Source organism: Poecilia formosa, unplaced genomic scaffold, assembly GCF_000485575.1.
Source record: "Poecilia formosa unplaced genomic scaffold, Poecilia_formosa-5.1.2 Scaffold60, whole genome shotgun sequence".
Lineage (NCBI taxonomy): Eukaryota > Metazoa > Chordata > Actinopteri > Cyprinodontiformes > Poeciliidae > Poecilia > Poecilia formosa.
The window spans coordinates 1,524,008-1,548,299 of record NW_006799999.1 but is presented as its reverse complement, the minus strand read 5'-3'; the positions used below and the strand labels follow the sequence as shown (position 1 = coordinate 1,548,299).

Below are 24,292 nucleotides of genomic sequence, written 5' to 3'. Positions count from 1 at the left end.
CTGACATAATTACAATGCCAACAGGGCCTGCGCGTCTTTGGCTATCAGCGCTAAAACCCTGTGCCTCTTTTCATAGATAATAACCATGGTATTACCAACGTTGTGTCAGTAACCACTCAACACATGTAGATATTGAAGAAAGAGTGACATGCTGACATGAGAGGAAAGAAGTAATCAATTACAGTTCCTCTACAGTGGCCACATCCTGCTAGCTGTTTGTTTTTGCAGCTTGTTACAAAAACAGACCCATGATGACCCAATTATAAATTTACATTCTATTCAGAAAAAAAAAAAAAATCTCTGGCTGAAAACTGCCCTCTATAAAAATTTCTTGCACACAATGTAACAGCAGTCAAATGACCACATTAGATTACAGTGCAGGAGTCACAAGATACCACTATCACAACACACTAGCCAAAGCAGTAGAGGTGAAGAGGCCAGTTTCTTAAAGCTGCGCGCATGGCATCACATAGGAAAATAAAGCTTTTAAAGGATGACTGTGACATGCTGTAGCTTCAGTTATACTCAAGAGACAACGCCCTGTGGTAAACCACAACTGTACCACTCTAACTTCGTGCACGTGTTTGTTGAAAGGCACAAATAAATGCAGTCAACTCTTACACTGAGACGCCAACAGATCAAATACATTTACACAAAGACTTATTTGAAGAGACTATGCGTAAGTGTGCAATGAAGCAGTGTTGGTGAAAGAACGAGGGAGAAGGAGGCAGAAGCTGATTATGAGCAGATTAGTGAAAGGATGCTCAGTGGTGGTTTATTTTGCATCAGAAAAGTCAGGGGAACTGGGTTTGAGGGCGTTGGCCCATTTAAAATAACTGTAAGGGTACCACCAACCCCTCCCCACTGTTGCCTGTGGTTTTTTGCACTAAACAATCACCTACTGTAAACTATGCCTTTATGTAAAATGTAGTATGTGTGTCTCTGTATGTGTGTGGAAGGGAGAGAATACCGAGTTGAACAGATGGCGACTGGATGGACAAACATAATCCTGGCATTACGGAGAAGACAAAAGCTTTATGAATGTATGAATCAAATCAGATTGTATGTAATTTGTCTTGTAGAATGACGTCTGGCAGTATTTTAATCTGGCACGGACACACTGTTGCGCTGGTGCAACCCAGCACAAACAAACATGAAGTGTCCATGCTGATCACATTTGATGTCTGCAATACAATAATGTTGTTTCCAACTCGTCCTTTCGAGCATCTCCTCTGCATGGGGTTGCCACAGCAGAATCCCGCACTCCACATCTGCATACACACAGACTTGGAGGGTGTCTTAAACCTGTTGTGGCCTTCCTGACACAACACTTCCTGATTATCCCGAGAAGGAATGGGAAAACCTAGCAACAGCCCATAATGGATGAGCTGCATCAAGAATAAAAACATTTGACATTTAAATTGCATCTCTGACTTTGTTTGCTGTCATCCTTAGTGTAAACGGTTAGATAACATAGAAAGCACACAAGCAGCATCGCCGTTCTGTAGTGTAACAATACAAGAGTTTTCATTTGTGGCCAGCGAAGGCACCTGCTAAGTGGGGATGTTTCCATGATTAGCTTTTTGATGGATAAAACTGTTACTGGTTATGGAATGAACATATATATATATATATATATATATATATATATATATATATATATATATATATATATATATATATATATATATATATATATATATATATATATGTGTGTGTGTGTGTGTGTGTGTGTGTGTGTGTGTGTGTGTGTGTGTGTGTGTGTGTTCCATAGCAAGAAGATGATTTACTTAGATTTGTGAATGGCTGACCTCAAACTGCAACAAGCAAAGCGTTCAGCCACAAAACTTGTATGGCAGAGTTACAGCACCACCTAATGTGAGAACACAGTAGGGTTAGATATGCCTTGACTGGAAGTTTTTAATGTCTTAGGCAAATACTCATGCAGCACAATTCATTCCTCTTTTTTAATTCTTTGTTGTATGATTTTGAATGTTATTAGTTTTTTTTTTTTACTTTTTATTTAGTTTGATTATTTGAATTGTGTTAAGTGGTTTTATGGAAAGTAGTTAGTGGAACCTCTAGATGTATAAAAATGTCTATTGAAAAGTTTTAATAGACATGTGGGATGAAGGCATTTCAATATGAAGAACCTTTTTGGTAGGAACTCTTACGTTACATGGAAGGTAATCATTAATACTGCTTGACTTTTAAAGAAAAAACAATGATTACACAATGTCATGTATCACCAGTTATGCATTGTAGCTGATGTCAGGACATTTTTACTTTTTTAATTATGTGGTTTTGGCTTCACCAAGCTTAAGGATTTAAAATTTCAGATATGATTAACTTTGATGTAGCTTGAAAAATATTTCTAAAATGATGTTTTCACTTAATTCATATTGGGAATAACGGTATGTTATGTTCAGCTATGCTAAGATTGTGTATTTTTATATAAGTTTTGCTATTTAGATTGACATATGGACAACTGTGTTTTACCACTAAGCATGTCTTTTTAAAATTTCTGGTCAAAAATGAACATTTCCTTTCATCACATATTGTTGGGTTGCTTTGGCTTACAAAAGCATATGCCCAAGCTACTGGAATATTCTCCAGTCTATTTTGCTTTGACTGAACAGCAATCTTAATGGTTTGCAGAAACATCTAACAAAAAAACAAAAAAATATTGCAAGTCATAATTTTTTTTCATAGCAGTCGTAATAAACTAAGACTAGCGTTCTGAATCTAAAAAAAGAGGAAAAACATCAAAGCTGCACTACAACCAGGTGTTCTAGAGGCATAATTTGTGATTATTTAACTGCTTCTACACTGTGAGCAATTTCCACATTTACATTAGCCCATATGCAATCTTTTCTAAAATATTAGATGCAGCAGAAACATAGAGTCTAAACACACACACACACACACACACACACACACACACACACACACACACGCACACACACACACACACACACACACACAGAAAAACTCCCTGCAACCAAAAATGTCCACTAAGACTTTAATCCCATCTTTTAGTCAAATCTTCTGTGTGTGCTTCAACATGTAAACGAGAAAGGCAGAATGAAGAAGTTTCTGATCCCAAGAAATTAGCCATCGCTTTTCTCTTTTCAGGCAGCTTTTATGTTGAAAGCTAATGATCACTTGCCCTTGTGGGAGTTATAATAATGATCTTCTCCCTTTTGATCAAACTAAGTTTGTGTGTTACAAAATATCCACACATTCACACTATTCGCTATGTGTAACAGATAATGTCAGACATATTAAACAAATGTGCTGAAAAATAACATGAGGTTAGTTATGATTGGCTCAAACATGACATAAAAAAAACTTCAACTTCTGGTGGTGTTCCCCGGTGTGTGCAGAAAACAGCAAGCACTGCGCCTTTAATCAGCTCGCCTCGTCTCACCCGCCGTGTTGCTCTCTTGTCTCTTCCCCATTTCGCTGCTTTGTTTTCATTGTCGCTTCTTTTTTATTTGGATCATGGCTGCTCATTCTACCGACGAACCGTTCCCTTTCCACGGGCTTCTCCCCAAGAAAGAAACCGGCGCTGCCTCTTACCTCACCAGGTTCCCCGACTATGACGGGCGAGGGGTGCTCATCGCTATCCTCGACACCGGCGTGGACCCCGGGGCCCCCGGCATGCAGGTGAATTTGCCCGGCTGCCTCGTGCTAGCGAAGACCGAGATGGTCGAAGCTAGCAATGCTAAAAGGCCAGCGTTCCCAAATAGCATTATTATAACAACTGGCAAATATATTTTATGACAGCCAAGTACATTTAAAGTCTGTCATGGCAATTGTTTTCGTGTGCTTAGAAATTTTGTTTCAGAGCTACACAAGCGGGCTTTAAACTATCTTTACATTTATTAATTAAGCATAAATGCTAACCGGGTAGCTAGCAACGTTTGTGCGTACGAAGTTGAAGTTGGTGTCCGAATCGTAGCTTTCAAAACCACTTAGAACTTTTGTTTGTTTTCTGGAGCACCTTAAATCAGCTCTGGCTCAAAGTACGAAGTACTCGGACTTTTCAAAGCTCACCTGGATTATTGTATGCAAAGTAAGAATAAATGTACAATTTGGGATCTGCCAAACTTAGTTGTGACAACACTGAAAATGAGGTATTGCTATATGTGCTTGTATTAGACGACCTAAAATGGGATCCAAAATGAAAGCTACTAAATACACTTTGAAAAATCAAATCTGTAAACCTGTCTGCACTGATTACAAGTTCTTTAAAACTGGAACAAAAGATGTAAATTGGCCACTTCAGTACTTTGATGTTAGGATTATGATGTTTTTTGTGGAACTAAATGTCCCATTTAAACCACGTTAGACCAGATAGCATCTAATCATTATAGTCTTGATATTAGACCTGAAGGTTACATTGAAGGTAAGGAACGGACCATAAACTGTTTAAAAAAATATACAATGACTACAAAATTATACAGGTTTGAGTATTGTTTACTAGGTGGATCTGGTTTAATGTGTTCAGGATGCCAAAGCACCATTGTTTATCTCAAGTATCACAGCGATGTCTAATTATTTAAAATTTTAAAGTATGATTGGTCAAATACATAGCAGGTTTCTTTAAAAACCCATGAAAATAGTTTTTTTTCTTAAACATAAATTATGTGCTTTCTATATTTGAACAGTAAACTCTCAGCTCAGTTGAGACTAAACTGTACTTGACAGTTTTCCCCCTCAATATTAGAAAAAATAGGAACACATCTTAATGATGTACCCTTTTTTTCTCATGGAGGCTTTTATTTACAATGAAACCTGCATATTAAAACGGTGAACTAATATTTGGATGGATGGAAATTGTAGTCACTGTAAATATGATCAAGCAGCAATAAAACCCAAAGTTATAACTGGTCTTTGAATGGTTAACTCAGGCAATAAGCAAATAGTTTATTTTAATGCTGTCTTTTTTTTGTTGTTGTTGTTGTTAGATCACGTTACTCCTTCTTCTATTGTTATATTTAAATAAAACTTCTATAAATCTTTGGAAACCTCTAAGTTATTCAGAACAGTTTGTGGATATTTTGCCGTGTTCCGACTACGCTAGTTTGTTCATGAAAAATGACTCGTCAAAACTTCTTGATCCATTACCCCGTGTTTTGAACTGCGCCTTTAGGTCACCACTGAGGGGAAACCAAAGATCGTGGACATCATTGATACAACAGGCAGCGGTGACGTGAACATGACCACAGCAGTGGAGCCTAAAGATGGGACAATCACTGGCCTCTCTGGAAGAACGCTCAAGGTTGGGGAAACACCATTACGATGTCCACATTTTTATTTGAATTCATAACCACTTTCAATTGTGAAATTTTTCCGTCTCGCACTGTGTCCTACATCCAAGTTCACTTTTTGGTGATCTCGTCTCTAGCTGCGTCTTTTTATATCTCTCAGATCCCCCCCGCCTGGGTCAACCCATCAGGGAAGTTTCGCATCGGAGTTAAAAATGGCTATGAGTTCTTCCCCAAGGCTCTTAAGGAAAGGATACAGGTAGGGAGATGTGACGATGATTGCTGCTCCAGTTCTGTCAGAGATTTGAAGTTTTATTACTTTTGATGTGCAGAAAGCACAACATCAAACGCGCCGGGAGCCGAGGCACAGGCACGAATGTTGGTGTTATTTTAGCTGGTTAGAAAAGGCTGTGCATGGGGGTTGAGGGGGTAAAGTCCTGATTTGAATTTAGATTTCTACATTTTAGTAAATATTACCAGCAGGAATTTTGGTTTAGTAAGCTTCTTACTGAATCTGATATTTTTGCACATTTCTCCCTTTTTAGAAAGAGCGAAAAGAAAAGATGTGGGACCCAGCACACAGAGCAGCCCTCGCTGAGGCCTGTCGCAAAACAGAGGAGTTTGACCTCGCTCATCCCACGCCCTCTCAGGTCAGATCCACAACACAAACTGTAAACCTAAAGCTCCTACGTGCCTCTGCTTGGCGTGATGATTCTCCCGTCTGCCTCCGACACGTCCTTTATCTTCTCTCCTCAGATGGAAAAGCTGCAGAAGGAAGACCTGCAGTGTCAGTCAGAGCTGCTGGCATCTCTAGAGAAGAAGTACAGTGATCCCGGCCCAGTGTATGACTGCGTGCTTTGGCACGATGGCGTCACTTGGAGGTAAGTCGGCTCTTGTTTGCGTTCCCTCCTCATGATTTACTGGCATGTACAAATAGCTTGTCTATCATTTCCATTGTATGAGACTGCTTTTGTTGTCCTCAGGGCGGTAGTGGACACATCGGAGTGCGGAGAACTGTCCCAGTGCACCGTCCTGGGCTCGTACAGAGAGAAACAAGAATATGCCACTTTAGGAAATGCTGAGATGCTTAACTATTCTGTTAACGTATACGACGAAGGAAACACACTCTGCATTGTTACTAGTGGAGGTGAGTTACCCCAAAGCAGAATATAAGAAGTCTTTGTACCTTTCAGTCAGTTTAAATGCTTAATGGATTTATCACAATTTTTCCTAGCAAAAGTGCAAAATCGTTAAATGAAAGAATTGCCAGCATCTGATGAAGTCGACCAGTATTTCATAACTCTGTGTTATCAGCTGACGCACCACAATAAATAACTCAATTTACTTTTTAAAAGCTCCGACTAGCTTTTCCAATTAGCCTGACATAATTTTTAAGTGACTCACTAATGCATTTAGTGCATTTAGTGATTGAGACATGATATGAATTCTGAGTTTTTATCTGGACGGTCAGGGTGCATGAAGACGAAAATTAGCAAATTTCTTGGTTTGGCTCTAGATGTAAGCAGTTCATTGAGCATGGTGTTTACTCCAAATGTCCTTCTCCTATCTGACTCTGTGTGCTCTTCAAGGGGCTCATGGGACCCATGTGGCAAGCATCGCGGCGGGTTACTTCCCAGAGGAACCAGAAAGAAACGGCGTGGCTCCCGGTGCCCAAATTCTGGCTCTGAAGATCGGAGACACTCGACTCAGCACCATGGAAACTGGCACCGGACTCATCCGAGCGGTATTCCTTCAAAACGATGCCTCAACATTAAAGCTGCATGATGCATCAGAATCGAGACAGAAAAAAATTCTTACGTTTTTTTTTTTAAATTCCAAGATTTCATGTAGTCACAATGTATGTGGTGTGTTTGATGGGCTCTTATTGTCCTTAATGATTTAGCTTCTTAAGGAAAATCTTATTTAATTACAACCATTTTCTTTATAATGACTAAATACTGGTTATATGTTTTCCTAATATTGTGCAGACCGTCATAATGTATACATTAACTGACTTTTTTTTGCACTAGTTTATTTCTGGTCTCTGTCTCTTTGTGTCTGAAAGATGATTGAAGTAATCAACTACAAGTGTGACCTGGTTAACTATAGCTACGGGGAAGCCACCCACTGGCCTAATTCAGGGTAAGAATAGCAGAGAGGGTCTCTAATTTTCCTGGCGTGTGTTTTTGTTTAAGCATGCTGTTGCTAAGTGTCCTGGGCCACTTTCCTTTCAGGAGGATTTGTGAAGTCATCACAGAGGCTGTGCAGAAGCACAACGTGATCTTTGTGTCGAGCGCAGGAAATAATGGCCCCTGCCTTTCTACGGTCGGCTGCCCAGGAGGAACCACCAGCAGCGTCATCGGTACGTTCTCTAAAAAGCGCCAAAAGAAGTCTTTGAATTTTCTTTACTTCTCCTCTAATTGCTGCCGTCGTCCCCGTAGGAGTTGGCGCGTACGTGACTCCAGACATGATGGTGGCTGAGTATTCCCTGAGAGAGAAGCTGCCGCCCAACCAGTACACATGGTCATCCAGGGGTCCCAGTACCGACGGAGCCCTCGGGGTCAGCATCAGCGCTCCAGGCGGGGCCATCGCATCTGTGCCCAACTGGACGCTCCGCGGCACCCAGCTGATGAACGGCACGTCGATGTCCTCGCCAAACGCCTGCGGAGGCATCGCGCTCATTCTGTCAGGTGTGTTCTGGATTGTAGGGCTTGTAGTTGATGTGTAACGTTGTTAGAAGTGAATGATTTCAGAACTGAAGGTTCTGTGTGATTAACATTTTTTTTTTTTTTTAAATGAAAAAGGCCTGAAGCAGAGCGGGATCCCTCCCTCTGTTCCTGCTGTGAGGAGAGCGCTGGAGAACACCGCTCAGAAGGTCGATGACATTGAAGTGTTTGCACAGGGTCATGGAATAATCCAGGTAGTTTTTTGGTTTTTTTTACATCTTTTGTATCTTTTTTTAAACTAATTGTATTTTTTTTTTGTAGTGAAGTAATTGCTTTGTTTCTCTCAGGTGGACAAGGCTTTAGACTACCTCACTCAGCACGCCTCATTACCCACAAGCCGCCTGGGCTTCTCGGTCAGCGTGGGCTCACAGAGAGGCATCTACCTCAGGGAACCGGCCCAAGTTCTCGCACCTTCTGATCACGGGGTCGGAATTGAACCCATCTTCCCAGAGAATACAGGTAGCACAACTGATTGGTTGGATTTAGTTTTTCATCATTTTATGTATAGTTTCTGTTTGTTTTAAATTTAATCTGTTCTTTTTGTTGAACAGAAAACTCCGAGCGAATTTCCTTGCAGCTACACCTGGCGCTAACATGTGCCGCCCCGTGGGTCCAGTGCCCCTCCCACCTGGAGCTGATGAACCAGTGTCGGCACGTCAACGTCCGGATCGATCCCGTAGGACTGAGAGAGGGAGTCCACTACACCGAGGTGCGTAGAAGGCAAAATGAAATGAATAAAACTAAAAAAAAGAGGGTATCTTCTTTTTTTTTTTTAAATTTTGTAATTGTTTTCCAGGTTTGTGGTTATGATACAGCAGCCCCCACCTGTGGCCCACTATTCAGAGTTCCTATCACAGTTATCATCCCTGCCAAGTACGTTCTCACAATGTGTGGACTTTATTTAGATTTTCCTGACGTGGTTTGGGCTCTTATTCGTTTCTCACTCTTTGCACCAACAGGGTGACCGATAGTCGTAATCAGGAGGTGCGATTCTCAGACGTCCACTTCAGACCCGGACAGATCAGACGCCACTTCATCACTGTTCCTCAGGGAGCCTCCTGGGCAGGTCAGTTGTGTCTGACCAGCGCAAGCTGCTGGTCACTTTCTCATCTTTTCCAAGACCTGTTGCTGAAGATAAATAAAATAGTTTGTAGTACAAAACGAAAAAGCTGATTGTGATCCAGGATTTTCTTCAAAGTTTTAAAACAAAAAAAAAAAGTCCAATATTCTAGTCTTGTAGGTTATTTGAGGTGGAGTTAATGTATGCAGTAGATCTGGAAGCGTACGAGGTAGACGGACTTTAAATACAAACTGAAAGTGTTCATGATGGTAGAGTATAACGTTGCTTGTAGATATTAACAGTCTACAATTTCACATGAGATCGGTGTTAAATTTGATCCTGTTTTTCAGTCAAGCCATCCAGTTTCTGTTACAATGTGGAGCTGAGTTGTTTTAAGGTTGCCATTTCGTTTCAAGCACTATATCACAAAATGTTTCCGTGGCGATGAACGTTCTGTGATTGACACTAATTTCCGGGATCCATTTTATCTAAGCAGGACACGACTTGTCTATTTCCACTGTCGGTTCCACAACCCGCCTGCTGACGTAGATTATGTTGCCTGACGCTGTAAGAGTGACTCCTCCTACAGGAACCAGATCCAGAATCCCAGGAGAAGTCAGACCACTGCTACATTAACCTCAGGGTGTTTTACTGTGGTTATGGTTCAAAAGCCATGGGTATATGTTGGTAGAATAGATTTTACAAATTTTCACTCTAGGAGACAAAAACTAAATTAAAGTTTTAACTCGGGTGAAGTTTGTGCTAATCCACAGTTGTGGTTGCTATAATGGGTATATTCAATAGAGCACATGTTATTTGGTACATAAAGTTAAAAAAAAAAAAAAAGTAAAATGGCTCTTTACTACAGTGTTGAATCAGATGCTAACTTCAGCATTGTTTCAGGGTTTTTTTGAATACAGATAATAAAACCCAACTAGATATTTATTTAGCATTTAGTTTTAAAGGATTTTAAAGTCAAACAAGCCTTGAATAAAATGATTTTTACATTCATAATTTATATAAAAGGTTGCAGGACAGAAAAACACTCTGGAGTTTTTACTGTTTTGTGATTTTCTTTTTTTCCTGGTTTCCACAGAGATCACTCTGACCTCCCATTCTGGAGACGTATCGTCGAAGTTTGTTCTTCACGCGGTCCACCTGGTCAAGCAGAAAGCCTACAGAGCCAATGAGTTCTACAAGTTCTCCTCACTGCTAGAAAGAGGTTCTCTGACAGAGGCTTTCCCAGTGCTGGTATGTGGTTGGTACACTCAGCTAACAAACACGCCAGAATCAGCAGAAGACCTCTGTTTTATTTTCGGTGCATTTCTGCCTCCTCTGCAGTCGGGTCGGGTTGTGGAGTTCTGTATAGCCCGCTGGTGGGCGAGCCTGGGAGACGTGACTGTGGACTACAGCATCTCCTTCCACGGCCTCAGCACTTCTCCTTCTCCTCTGCACATTGTGAGAACAGTTCACACACACACACACACACACACACACATGCACCGGAACAGGTATTGTTCTCTTTTGTTTTTGACTCTGATTTGTCTCTGTGCAGCACGCCTCAGAGGGAGTGACGAGTTTTGATGTGTCATCACCCATGAGATATGAGGAGGTATCCCCCACCGTCACCCTGAAGTCATGGGTTCAGCCTCTGCGGTGAGTTTACACACACACACACACACACACACACACACAAACAGCTTGTTCATGTATTAAAGTGCTGTTTTTTAAATTAATTTTCATGTTGGTGTTTGTCCCAGGCCTCTAAATTCAAAGATTAAAGCTTTGGGAGTTCGGGACGTTCTGCCTAATAACAGGCAGCTCTATGAAATTATCCTCACCTACAGCTTTCACCAGGTATCATCCAACTTTCTGCCCATCAGAGCCGATTAATCTGCCGTATGGATGCATAATGGTGCGTTGCTCTGTCCTCAGCCTAAGAGTGGAGAGGTTACGCCCAGCTGCCCGACGCTGTGCGAGCTTCTCTACGAGTCTGAGTTTGACAGTCAGCTGTGGATGCTGTTTGACCAGAACAAGAGACTGCTGGGCTCGGGGGACGCCTACCCACACCAGGTTGGACATCTGTAGAAATTGTCTCTGCTATCAAAAACAAACAAAAAAGACAATTACACATGATCTCTGAGAACTGTTATCGGGATAATCGCATTTCTTTTCTCTCCAGTATTCCCTGAAGCTAGAAAAGGGGGATTACACGGTCCGTCTGCAGGTCCGACACGAGCAGTCCAGTGAGCTGGAGCGCCTGAAGGATTTGCCGTTTGTGGTTTCTCATCGTCTTTCCAACACTCTCAGCCTGGATGTGTATGAGTCACACCGCGCCGCCCTCATGGCAAAGAAGAAGGCCAACTCTGTTACTTTGTGTCCAGGGGCTACACAGCCGTTCTATGTGACCCCGCTGCCAGACGACAAGTGAGTCACGCACTCGAGAGTTTCCGTTCACATTTCTAACGGAAGGAGATGATCTCTTTACTCGTTGTTGACGAATGAGTCGTATTTCATCTTCCTTTTTAATGAACACAATGTTCCTGTGGCGCTTATTTTTTGTTGATCCTCAGAAAAGCATCTCAGTTTTCTAATATCAGTAGGACCAATTGTCACGTTTTCTTTTTTTTTAATTCCCATTGCTGTTCATCTCCCTTCATCCTCCAGGATCCCTAAAGGCACCAGTCCAGGATGCTACCTGTCAGGCTCTCTCATTGTGCCCAAGAGCGAGTATGGCAAGAAAGCAGTGAGTGGCTCCATTCTTGAACCTTTTTGCTTCAAACGTTCAGTTGTGCTCTTCAGGACCAAAAAGTCACGTCGAGTTTCCATTTCAATTAAATTCAAAAATACTTTGACCCCAAAGGGAAATTAAATGCTGTTGTAGCTCACATTAAAGATTATTCAGATGGTTATTATAGATGTAAATGTGTGCAAATCAAACTACTGGATGAAGGTAGTTTGTTTCAGAAGTGCTCAGAATGGACCGGCGTGAGGAAAGTGTCCTGTAGAACCAGACTGACCACCACTGTCACCTGTTGTTTCCGTTTCCTTTGTTCTTTTTGTTGGTTTCTTTGGGTCTTCTGTGGGTCATCAAGTTTCATAATATTAGAACCTTGAATAAAAATACCAGGATGTCATAGCATCGAGGGCTCATTATTCTCACCACTTCTAAAATAATTTGATTATTGTAGTTAAAAGATTTCTTAAAGCAGGCTTGCATTAATAGAAGTGATGAGTGTGCTGTAGTTTCCACACTGTTTCACATAGCTAGATTGTTTTGTTTTTTTTGTAAGCGAGACAAACGTGTAGCAACGTTCTTTCTGTCAGCTGACCAGCAGTGCACAGCAGCAGGTGAGGACTTGAGACAGTAGGAAAGGTCCGACCTCCAGTTTTAGCTTTTTGAACCCTTGATTTTTTGTCAGTATACCTCGATAATGGGAATCGCCCATTTCTAGGAATGTATTTGATAAATCTTTGAAGTTTGGGAAGTTGCTCTAAGTGTAAACCCAGTAAATGAGACAAAAAACATGTTTTGACTGAGGGTTCCTGGAAATTTTAGGTTTGTCTCCTGAACTTCCTGGAACTTTTAATTTGCCTTGGCTTTTTCTAAGTGAATTTCCCAGAAAGCCAGGCGCTTTGTAGGTTTCATCCCTGATGCTGAGCAGGTCGTGGGTCCAGTCGTTACAACAGCAGAGACCAGAACGTCATTCTAAAAAAATCTAACTATATGAATTAATTTGAAATTGTTTCAGTGTGGTCACAGACTACCACTATAAACTGTGTGAAAATGAGTAGCTGGATTGGATTATAAGTGCATTGGACTGAACTTAACGTGGCTCCAGTTCAGATTACAATCAACTATCTAAAGTAATCATTTCTAACAATATCAATGTTTACGCTCCGAAACTGAATTAAAATCACTTCTGACTCAGAAGTTTGTAGTAATCTATAGATTTTTAACAATTAGATATTGTTAGGCGTGTCTCCTGTTCGTACCCAGCAGCAGCAGCATTACGCCATTCAAATTTAAAACCTGTGGATGATTAACAATCCTGGGCAGCTGTAGTCGCTTTAATGTAGTTGAATTCAAATTCCATAAAACATGATGATGTTGATCAAGGGTGGCTAAGTTTAAATGGTTTTGTTTGCTGAACTGCGGCTAACAGAAAATATGACCAGCAGAGGAGGTTTCCTCCCACTGAGAAGCTCCGGCTTCAGTACAAAGTCCATCTGAAAACTCCTTCCTCCCTAGCAGGGCCGTTTTCAGGGCAGACTGCAACCCATTTTAGTCTGCATTGGTCCTAGGGGAGCTAATCTGCCCCAGAGAATTACCCCGGCTCCCGCAGTGGATACAGACCTTACCAGAGTTGGCTTGTGTTGGATGTGACGGTGTAAACGTTAATTTGTTCAGTAATAATAACTGTAGCTAATCCAATGAGTCTCAAGAGAATTGTTGGTGTCATTACTTGTTTTGCAATTGTGGCTTAAAAGCGACTGACGCCTGTAAAATGGCTAAATCTGAAGACGGAAATCTTTTTATCATGAAAAACAAAGAGCAGGTGACTCTGCACTGTAGAGACTTGGTACCTGTTGGTGAATTTCAAAGAGAAAGTTTCTATTTCTCAGACATACAGTTTGAATCTTAAGTGCTTTTGAGGTTTTCTAGAAGAAAAGGTATAAGATAAAACTTAGTCTGCATTAAAACAGCTGTGTTTGAGTTCCAGGTAGATCTGTATTATGCTGAGGTCTTTTTTTCTTTTTCTTTAGTGATAATTGGGATCTTTCTTTCATTTCTTTTTTTTTTTTTTCTTTCCCCAAATCTTGTTGTCCTGCTTGTTGCTCACATCTGGCTGGTTGGCAATGCAATTTAATACAGACTGTAAGACTTTACTTTTTGCTTTTGCTTTGGGTTATGAATTTTGGGGCTGCACAATATCTGGAAAATGTTTAACTGTGAGATTATTCCTGGACGTGGCGATGGTGATTTTGATTGACCCAAAGTTTCTTCGTCTTCTCAGTTTAAGCAATTCAACCACCTAAAACACACATGTTGCGCTTCAGGGGTAGGTAGAGAACGCTCGGCTTCCCAAATATATTATTGGCTTTTAAGTCAGACTTATAATATGACATCCTACTACATATAGCACCCAGTTGGTCCTCTGTGGTTGTGATAAGGCAATGATTGATTAATTGATATATTGTGCAGCTCTGCCAAACATTGTCTTGTAAAATTTTTCACCTTCCTTTGGTTTTTTTTTGTATTTTAATTTATAGACAAATTGGGGATATACATGGGTTGCACTGTGTCGCACCCTTATGGTGTATTGGCTTCTGTTCACAAAATATTTGATCGGCATCAAAAATAAATCTTTCATCCTTTTTCCTATATGCTTAATTTTAAGGAGATGCTATTGCCTTTGGGCTGCCAGTTCTATTTTATTTATTTATTTATTTTTTTTTTATAAATATTCTGTAACTTTTACTTGTCTTAATGAAAGTAAACAGATTTATTAGACATGATTAGGAGAAACGGCAAAGTTCATAGTAAATTGTATTATATTTATACTGTTTGAGTTGCATCTTTAGCAATGAGACCCTGAGTCTCTGGTTGAGGATGAAAGACGAATGAAAACATCCTTTTTGGTTGGTGTTTGTGTTACCTGTTCCTTACTGTGTGTTATTTTGACCACCAGGGGCAGGCCTCTGCAAAACGACAAGGAAAATTTAAAAAGGTACTGGACAAGTTAGAAGCACTGAACCACAGAGCGCCTGCTGCTCTCCTTCCTTTGGGAAATGACTTATTTTCTGTAAAACCTCTTCATCTGCCATGTCAAAGCATGTTAATCTTTTAGGAAATTTACACAAGTGTAAAAGCTGTTTTTTATGAACTAGTTACTAGGTTTTCTGGTGGTCTGTAAAAGTATGGATAGTACTACTTTAAACCTTCACTACTGGGTAATTAAAAAGCATTTTTACTTCAGTGATCTATGGAGCAAAGACTATCTGAGGACATGAGATTGGTAGGAAATTTGAGAAAGTATTTGAGAAGTTGAAGATGTATATTCAATCAAACTTCGTTCTGTTTGTGTCTCGATGTAGGACATCGTTCCAGTCATCTACCATCTAATCCCCGCCCCAAACAAATCAAAGAACGGTGGGAAGGAGAAGGACAAGGATGGAGACAAGGAGAAGGATTTGAAGGAAGAGTTTGCAGAAGCTGTGAGGGATCTAAAGATTCAGTGGATGACAAAGTGAGTTACGTTTCTCTCTGGTTTCATACCACACAGCCTCTCTATTTCCCTGTAATTTATCCGTCGTTTTCGGCTCCTCAGGTTGGACTCGAGCTCCATCTATGACGAGCTGAGGGAAAACTACTCGGATTACCTTCCACTTCATGTGCAGAGACTGCACCAGCTGGACTCGGAGAAGGTAAACGACGGCAGGAGACGGGGTTGGTACAGGGTTGCATCAAAGCTGTGCTGAATCCTCATACCGAATCTCTTCCTGTTTGTGTTAAGGAGCGAGTGAAGCGCCTCAGAGAGGTTGTGTCAGCAGCAGAGATCGTCATGTCCCACATCGACCAAACGGCGCTGGCTGTGTATTTCACCATGAAGACGGACCCTCGGCCGGACGCCGCCTCCATCAAAACGTAAGCATCACTTTAACACAGGTTTTTGACAGAGACTGGGTTGATTGAGGCAGTGTGTGAACCCACCTCCTCTACAAAACATTTTGTTTTTCAGTGACATGGAGAAGCAGAAGTCGTCTCTTCTGGACGCCCTGTGTAGAAAAGGCTGCGCTTTGGCCGACCAGCTCCTGCTGCCGTCCACGCTGCAGAGCGGCGCTGGGGCCGTTGCTACAGAGCAAGCTGCGGTAGGAGAGGAGGAGGAGGAGGTCGGGGAGCAGTTGGCCAGCAGCTCTGACGACCCTGTGGACAACACTTCAAATGCCCTGATGGACACATTCTGGGAGGTGCAGAAGTGGGCGGAGCTAACTGACTCAAAGGTGAGAATTTTAAATAAATCCAACGTGTTGTTTGGGGCAAATTATGCATTCTATTTTTTGACTTTTTTTTTATGTGTGAATTGTGGACTAGAGGACAAAACGGATGCCATGGCAACCAGTTGAAAAGCAAATGTTGTACTACAATGTAATGTAGAGATCAAATAAGGCTATGTAAAACAGTGAGAATATTCAGGAAATTAGAAAACATGAAGATAAAATAAAATGTATTCAGTCCTACTCGTAATCTAGGTGCTTTAATCCATGTTTATGTGCTGTTGTGTTTTGTACCTGGAGCCTGGAAAAGGACTGGAAGTCATTGATTCTGTGCTGAAAGTTTATTTTTCAACAATCCACTGTCTATTGTGCCTTACAGTAAGACTGAATACATCTTCATTTGATCAATTTATAAAGATGAACTATTGGATTAAACTTAAAACCAGCATGTTAGGTTGGTGCAGTATTGTGCTTCAAAAGCACAGCAATCAAGGTGAGATTTTTGTATTTTAGATACATTCACTGCTGTTATTTGTGGCCTTACTGACAGTTATGTGTCATTTTAGGAGAGTTTAGCCTCGTCACTGATTTGTGACTTTGATAGGCTTGTCAACAGAAAGATGTTGATGGGTATGTAGGTACTTTCAAAAATAACTCATGCCTCTCCCTACTAATTTTCCCTTTTTTGATGAACTTGTCACTTGGGGGGGAAAAAAAAAATTTAAAAAAAAGCCACAAATTCTGAAAGTTGATCCAAAATTATTTTGTTGGCTGAATTGAAGCTTTAAGCTAGTTCAGGAAACATTTTACCTAACACCCTTTGTTTGTTTTTTTTTTTTTTTTCTCTGTTCACTTTTTAAGGTTTTGACATTTTCATACAAACACGCCCTGGCAAACAAGATGTACGGCCGAGCCCTAAAATACGCCTCCAAGATGGTTGAGGAGAAGCCCAGCAAGGAGAACATGAAGAACTGCGTCCAGGTATGAGAGCATCAATGATCGGCCCTCAACATGATGAAGAAACATGTTTTCTATTGGTTTCTGGTGGTGTAAAAACAATTAAAATGAAATCTCCTGGGTTTTGTTTTGCAGCTCATGCGTCACCTTGGCTGGACGCACTGCACTGCCTTCAGTGAGAACTGGCTCCCCGTCATGTACCCCGCAGATTATTCACCGTTCTAAGCACAAACGGGCACATGCATGGGACGGCATGACCTCCAACAGTCCGCAACGGGACGAATTTGATGACATGTCCCTCATGTGGTCTATGCATCTGACCAACCAGCTGCCTCCTGAGACTTTTTCTTTTTAAGACGTCAAACTAGGAGCTGACCCAGAGCATAAATATTTTCATGCATGCCAAATTTTGTGAGGCGACGGGGTTGCAAAACCAGTCAAATCAGATATTTTGAATCCCCACCAACAGAAAAATATGGAGAACTATAATCTGTCCTGTGTTTTGCTTTTTCTTTGTCAGCTACAAATTCGGAAGCTTAAATATCCCTTCCTCCCCAGCGTTCCTAACTCATTGCATTCTCTCCATGTGTAAATACTGTAAAAACCGGCATTGTGGACTCCAGGGATGCATCGGAAATCAGATCAGAAAACTGTAAAAATCTGTTAAAATTACTTCAGTAAAAGGAGAGACAGACTTGCTGCCGCAGAAACTCTCCTCCTGATGATCCCAAATGAAAAGCAGGGATTGGACTGATCACAAGCCCATTTTAAATTTTTTTTTTTTTTTTTTAGTTTTTGTTTTTTAGTTTTTGTTTTCTTAAATAGCTCCAGCCATCCTGGGTTGACAAGTCAGTCCTGTCTGTCTTTGAACACAAATAAAAATGTCGCGGTGCCTTTCTTCAACGTACCTTACCTTTCAAGATGGAGCTAAACTAACGGTGGCAGAGTTTTGTTCAGGGGAAGCTGCTGAGTTTGTAGCATCCGTCCACCCTCGCAGTCGTTTCACTCATCGGCTTCTTTGAGTCAAACCGCATGATTCATCCCCGCGCCGTGTGCAGGCTTGACTCTTCCTGAGCGCCACATTTAGCCTCCATGTTTTTTTTGTTTTTTTTTACCAGACCTCACTCAGAATGATGCACTTTTTGTGCAGCAGTGGGTTGTTCGGAACAGGTTACACAATCAGATTTTCACTCGGTGGTGTTGCGCTTTCCCTGCAGCTTTCAGAATGCTGCACATGTACACAGTGTCATAAAGTAATGTAAATACACTCATACCATGAAAATATAAAGATGCAATAGGGATATAACAGAATTTATCTTAATCGATGTATTTTGCATTTATGCATGTGTTCTAGGGTGTATGAAAAGTTAGTTTGGACGAAGAATCAGATTTTAGTTTCTTTCAATTCGACATTTTTTTTTTCCCTCCCCCGGTGAATTATGCTTTGGAGAAACGTCAACAGTTGGTGTGTGTGTGTGTGTGTGTGTCTGTGTGAGGAACTTTGTGTGTAGGTGTGAACCTGTATTAAGTGAGACGGCATTCTTTTTAATGGGACCCTAGCTGTTCAAAAGGATCACACCAGTAGTTTCAGCTCATTTTGAATAATTGTCTCACATAATATACTTAACATTAGAAATACTCATTTCTGACAATTGTGACTTAAGAGTTTTGATGCTTTGAATTTCGGATTTGATTCAATTGCCTTCAAAGCTTCAAAATACTGTTGCACTTTCCTTCATATATTGAAAGAGATGTTGAAAGCCTAAAATGTATTAAATATTTACTCTTTGACCCTTAAAGGTTATAAGAAATGATTTTAAAAACCGAGAATCTGCAGATATTTTTGATTTGTCTAAACTTAATACTGGTTTGGTCCTTTTGGAAATGTCTCACCTGAAGTTACAGATGAGGGCTATGTGATTAAATTTAATTTTCATGTTCATGATCCTGTTTGCTTTATAGTCCTAAAAGCAGAAGTGTTATCTTTTCTTTGTGTAACCAAAGAAAACTTGTTAAGCTGGATTCAATATCAATATGTTAAAGGAAAAAAAAAATATTTATTAGATGGAAAAAATAATTTCTCTTTTTTTTTAAACTAGTAGTATAAATAAAGGCTTTGGTTTTATCTTTCATTGTTTTATTTTTTAGCTCTGGCTGGAACGTTGATGCCTAAGAATGTAAAGTATCTGCTTTAGGGCCTCTTGTCTTCTGGAGTCTGATGGTGAATCAGCGGCGGGGAGATTCTTACGTTTCTGTTTAGCTTGAAACGGTTTCACTTTCTGCATTATTCGCAGCATCGACCTCTTCGAGCTGTTGGAAGGAATCCTGTGTGAGAGTTGGTCTCGTTATTAATTTCCCTCTTCATTGTGTTTCCTGTTTGAACATATGCTGTGCACAAACGTCATGCGTTGCCAATTACAGTCTCTCCAAAAACGGCCTTAAGTTTTCGCCACAAGACTTCACCTTTGACCTCTGACACCAAACATATCTGTTGGAGTTGCTCTGCTGGTGTTCATAGGAACTTCAGGAATGCTTGCTATGGATGCTGTGGATGTTGTGTTTATATTTATAGCCATAAAAATCTATCAAAAGCTATTTCATCACAGAATGTTATGAGTTAAAGCTGTATTCTCTATATCATTTTATATCATTTCTGGATCATGTGGGAAAGACCTGAGCCACTGTTAAAAGTATTTTGTGCTCACGAGAAAAGCCGCAAACAAGAAAGTTCACTGAATAAAGATATTTAAAACGGGTTCACATGTCACTTGTCTGTATTACGAGGCTGAAAAATACAAAAGACAAAGAAGAATTCACATTGTCCACATAGCTTGATCTATCAAAAGTAGTTTGTTAGACAAAAAGGCACTGAACCACCAAATAAACAATAGGTTTCCCCAGTACAATGAGCTTCATTGTTGCATCTAGACCAGGGGTGTCGGGGTGTCAAGTAGGTCCTCGAGGGCGGGCATCCTGCATGTTTTAGTTCTCTCCCTAGTGGTAGTAACAACCTCCTCAGCAAGTCATTGTCCTGCTTGGGCCTTCTAATGAGTCATCATTTGATGCAGGTGTGTAAAACCAGGGAGAAAACTAAAACGTGCAGGATGCCGGCCGTTGAGGACCGACTTTGGACACCCCTGATCTAGACCACTGCATCTTTAATAAGATTTAACAGGAAAAGGGGAAGTATATTCTCCTGTTTATATGACACTCGGCAAGTCTGACCTGAGGATCTGAGGATACAGATGTGTGTTAACACAATGTCAACATGGAAGCTAGATTGACTTTAAAGAAGCATCTGTTCATGCGTATCAATCTAGATTTTAAGGCTATTTCCAATCAGTTCTGTAATCCACAAGTGGAAATCACTTAAGGCATCCGAGCAAATTCAGTTCAGGATGAACTCAAAACGATTGTTTCCAGTAGAATGACTTCTGTCTTAAAGAAAATACAACAGGTCATGTTAAGTTTGTAAAGTGGCATCTGATTGAACCACAAGGACAATCATTGGACAGATGAGACCACAGTAGACATTGTTTGGTAAAAAACCCAGTGCAGCATATCATCACAAACATCTTGCACCAGCAGAGAAGCATAGACTCCAGTTGTTGCAGTGGCATATACAAATCCCATGCTTTGGCAGAACCAAAACAGCAGAAGTATTAAAAAAATAAAGTTGTCTATTATGAGAGTGAGTCTCCAGAAACGGTTCATTCCTTTTCCTAATTTTTCTTGACTTAAAGTCAGACCAGCCAAAGTGAAGCTTGCCAAGACCACTATTATAAATATTTTGATACTAAGCTGACATTTAAACAGTTCTCAGGTACCTGAAGCCAACAAATGTAAACATGTCTTCCACACCGAGTCTCGAGCAAAACATTTGTAAACTGATCTTGCATGTCTGCCAACCTTTAACAAAGTTAGTGGGCATCTGACACCATTTGAAAAAAATAAATCACACAAAAAGGTTCAACATTAAGTCCTTTTAAACCTCCTTAGGCTTTGAGCCTGCAGTCTGTAGGCCTACTCAGTCTGTTCCTGTCACCTTCATCTTCTTCCCTACTCNAAAAATGTCGCGGTGCCTTTCTTCAACGTACCTTACCTTTCAAGATGGAGCTAAACTAACGGTGGCAGAGTTTTGTTCAGGGGAAGCTGCTGAGTTTGTAGCATCCGTCCACCCTCGCAGTCGTTTCACTCATCAGCTTCTTTGAGTCAAACCGCATGATTCATCCCCGCGCCGTGTGCAGGCTTGACTCTTCCTGAGCGCCACATTTAGCCTCCATGTTTTTTTTGTTTTTTTTTACCAGACCTCACTCAGAATGATGCACTTTTTGTGCAGCAGTGGGTTGTTCGGAACAGGTTACACAATCAGATTTTCACTCGGTGTTGTTGCGCTTTCTCGGCAGCTTTCAGTATGCTGCACATGTACACAGTGTCATAAAGTAATGTAAATACACTCGTACCATGAAAATATAAAGATGCAATAGGGATATAACAGAATTTATCTTAATCGATGTATTTTGCATTTATGCATGTGTTCTAGGGTGTATGAAAAGTTAGTTTGGACGAAGAATCAGATTTTAGTTTCTTTCAATTCGACATTTTTTTTTTCCCTCCCCCGGTGAATTATGCTTTGGAGAAACGTCAACAGTTGGTGTGTGTGTGTGTGTGTGTGTCTGTGTGAGGAACTTTGTGTGTAGGTGTGAACCTGTATTAAGTGAGACGGCATTCTTTTTAATGGGACCCTAGCTGTTCAAAAGGATCACACCAGTAGTTTCAGCTCATTTTGAATAATTGTCTCACATAATATACTTAACATTAGAAATACTCATTTCTGACAATTGTGACTTAAGAGTTTTGATGCTTTGAATTTTGGATTTGATTCGATTGCCTTCAAAGCTTCAAAATACTGTTGCACTTTCCTTCATATATTGAAAGAGATGTTGAAAGCCTAAAATGTATTAAATATTTACTCTTTGACCCTTAAAGGTTATAAGAAATAATTTTAAAAACCGAGAATCTGCAGATATTTTTGATTTGTCTAAACTTAATACTGGTTTGGTCCTTTTGGAAATGTCTCACCTGAAGTTACAGATGAGGGCTATGTGATTAAATTTAATTTTCATGTTCATGATCCTGTTTGCTTTATAGTCCTAAAAGCAGAAGTGTTATCTTTTCTTTGTGTAACCAAAGAAAACTTGTTAAGCTGGATTCAATATCAATATGTTAAAGGAAAAAAAAAATATTTATTAGATGGAAAAAATAATTTCTCTTTTTTTTTAAACTAGTAGTATAAATAAAGGCTTTGGTTTTATCTTTGTTTTATTTTATTTTTTAGCACTCTGGCTGGAACGTTGATGCCTAAGAATGTAAAGTATCTGCTTTAGGGCCTCTTGTCTTCTGGAGTCTGATGGTGAATCAGCGGCGGGGAGATTCTTACGTTTCTGTTTAGCTTGAAACGGTTTCACTTTCTGCATTATTCGCAGCATCGACCTCTTCGAGCTGTTGGAAGGAATCCTATGTGAGAGTTGGTCTCTTTATTAATTTCCCTCTTCATTGTGTTTCCTGTTTGAACATATGCTGTGCACAAACGTCATGCGTTGCCAATTACAGTCTCTCCAAAAACGGCCTTAAGTTTTCGCCACAAGACTTCACCTTTGACCTCTGACACCAAACATATCTGTTGGAGTTGCTCTGCTGGTGTTCATAGGAACTTCAGGAATGCTTGCTATGGATGCTGTGGATGTTGTGTTTATATTTATAGCCATAAAAATCTATCAAAAGCTATTTCATCACAGAATGTTATGAGTTAAAGCTGTATTCTCTATATCATTTTATATCCTTTCTGGATCATGTGGGAAAGACCTGAGCCACTGTTAAAAGTATTTTGTGCTCACGAGAAAAGCCGCAAACAAGAAAGTTCACTGAATAAAGATATTTAAAACGGGTTCACATGTCACTTGTCTGTATTACGAGGCTGAAAAATACAAAAGACAAAGAAGAATTCACATTGTCCACATAGCTTGATCTATCAAAAGTAGTTTGTTAGACAAAAAGGCACTGAACCACCAAATAAACAATAGGTTTCCCCAGTACAATGAGCTTCATTGTTGCATCTAGACCAGGGGTGTCGGGGTGTCAAGTAGGTCCTCGAGGGCGGGCATCCTGCATGTTTTAGTTCTCTCCCTAGTGGTAGTAACAACCTCCTCAGCAAGTCATTGTCCTGCTTGGGCCTTCTAATGAGTCATCATTTGATGCAGGTGTGTAAAACCAGGGAGAAAACTAAAACGTGCAGGATGCCGGCCGTTGAGGACCGACTTTGGACACCCCTGATCTAGACCACTGCATCTTTAATAAGATTTAACAGGAAAAGGGGAAGTATATTCTCCTGTTTATATGACACTCGGCAAGTCTGACCTGAGGATCTGAGGATACAGATGTGTGTTAACACAATGTCAACATGGAAGCTAGATTGACTTTAAAGAAGCATCTGTTCATGCGTATCAATCTAGATTTTAAGGCTATTTCCAATCAGTTCTGTAATCCACAAGTGGAAATCACTTAAGGCATCCGAGCAAATTCAGTTCAGGATGAACTCAAAACGATTGTTTCCAGTAGAATGACTTCTGTCTTAAAGAAAATACAACAGGTCATGTTAAGTTTGTAAAGTGGCATCTGATTGAACCACAAGGACAATCATTGGACAGATGAGACCACAGTAGACATTGTTTGGTAAAAAACCCAGTGCAGCATATCATCACAAACATCTTGCACCAGCAGAGAAGCATAGACTCCAGTTGTTGCAGTGGCATATACAAATCCCATGCTTTGGCAGAACCAAAACAGCAGAAGTATTAAAAAAATAAAGTTGTCTATTATGAGAGTGAGTCTCCAGAAACGGTTCATTCCTTTTCCTAATTTTTCTTGACTTAAAGTCAGACCAGCCAAAGTGAAGCTTGCCAAGACCACTATTATAAATATTTTGATACTAAGCTGACATTTAAACAGTTCTCAGGTACCTGAAGCCAACAAATGTAAACATGTCTTCCACACCGAGTCTCGAGCAAAACATTTGTAAACTGATCTTGCATGTCTGCCAACCTTTAACAAAGTTAGTGGGCATCTGACACCATTTGAAAAAAATAAATCACACAAAAAGGTTCAACATTAAGTCCTTTTAAACCTCCTTAGGCTTTGAGCCTGCAGTCTGTAGGCCTACTCAGTCTGTTCCTGTCACCTTCATCTTCTTCCCTACTCATTGCCATGAAGATCTTCAT

At 40.4% G+C, this 24,292-nt stretch overlaps 1 protein-coding gene and 1 long non-coding RNA gene across 3 annotated transcripts; one reads left to right on the top strand and one right to left on the bottom strand.

Annotated features, from left to right (window-relative positions):
- Nucleotides 1-3,379: 3,379 nt before the first annotated feature.
- tpp2 (tripeptidyl peptidase 2) lies at nucleotides 3,380-19,771 on the top strand. 2 transcript variants are annotated; one of them, XM_007553953.2, is made up of 29 exons: nucleotides 3,380-3,669; nucleotides 5,159-5,287; nucleotides 5,437-5,532; nucleotides 5,819-5,923; nucleotides 6,030-6,154; nucleotides 6,257-6,420; nucleotides 6,863-7,017; nucleotides 7,339-7,415; nucleotides 7,508-7,635; nucleotides 7,715-7,963; nucleotides 8,078-8,193; nucleotides 8,287-8,458; nucleotides 8,551-8,708; nucleotides 8,796-8,872; nucleotides 8,959-9,065; nucleotides 10,156-10,310; nucleotides 10,401-10,517; nucleotides 10,615-10,715; nucleotides 10,820-10,916; nucleotides 10,995-11,132; nucleotides 11,242-11,486; nucleotides 11,727-11,805; nucleotides 14,753-14,791; nucleotides 15,159-15,310; nucleotides 15,392-15,488; nucleotides 15,578-15,708; nucleotides 15,803-16,064; nucleotides 16,920-17,039; nucleotides 17,151-19,771. In XM_007553953.2, exons 1-29 carry the CDS (start codon nucleotides 3,505-3,507, stop codon nucleotides 17,238-17,240), a joined length of 3,846 nt encoding a protein of 1,281 aa, XP_007554015.1. In that variant the 5' UTR covers nucleotides 3,380-3,504; the 3' UTR covers nucleotides 17,241-19,771. The 2 variants fall into 2 exon arrangements, with proteins under 2 accessions (XP_007554015.1, XP_007554016.1); XM_007553954.2 differs by lacking the exon at nucleotides 14,753-14,791.
- Nucleotides 19,772-20,518: 747 nt separating this feature from the next.
- On the bottom strand, nucleotides 20,519-24,292 carry LOC107836458 (uncharacterized). The gene is made up of 2 exons (XR_001662360.1): nucleotides 24,253-24,292; nucleotides 20,519-21,060 (listed from the first exon to the last, which is right to left on the bottom strand). It is a non-coding gene; the product is annotated as an uncharacterized LOC107836458 (long non-coding RNA).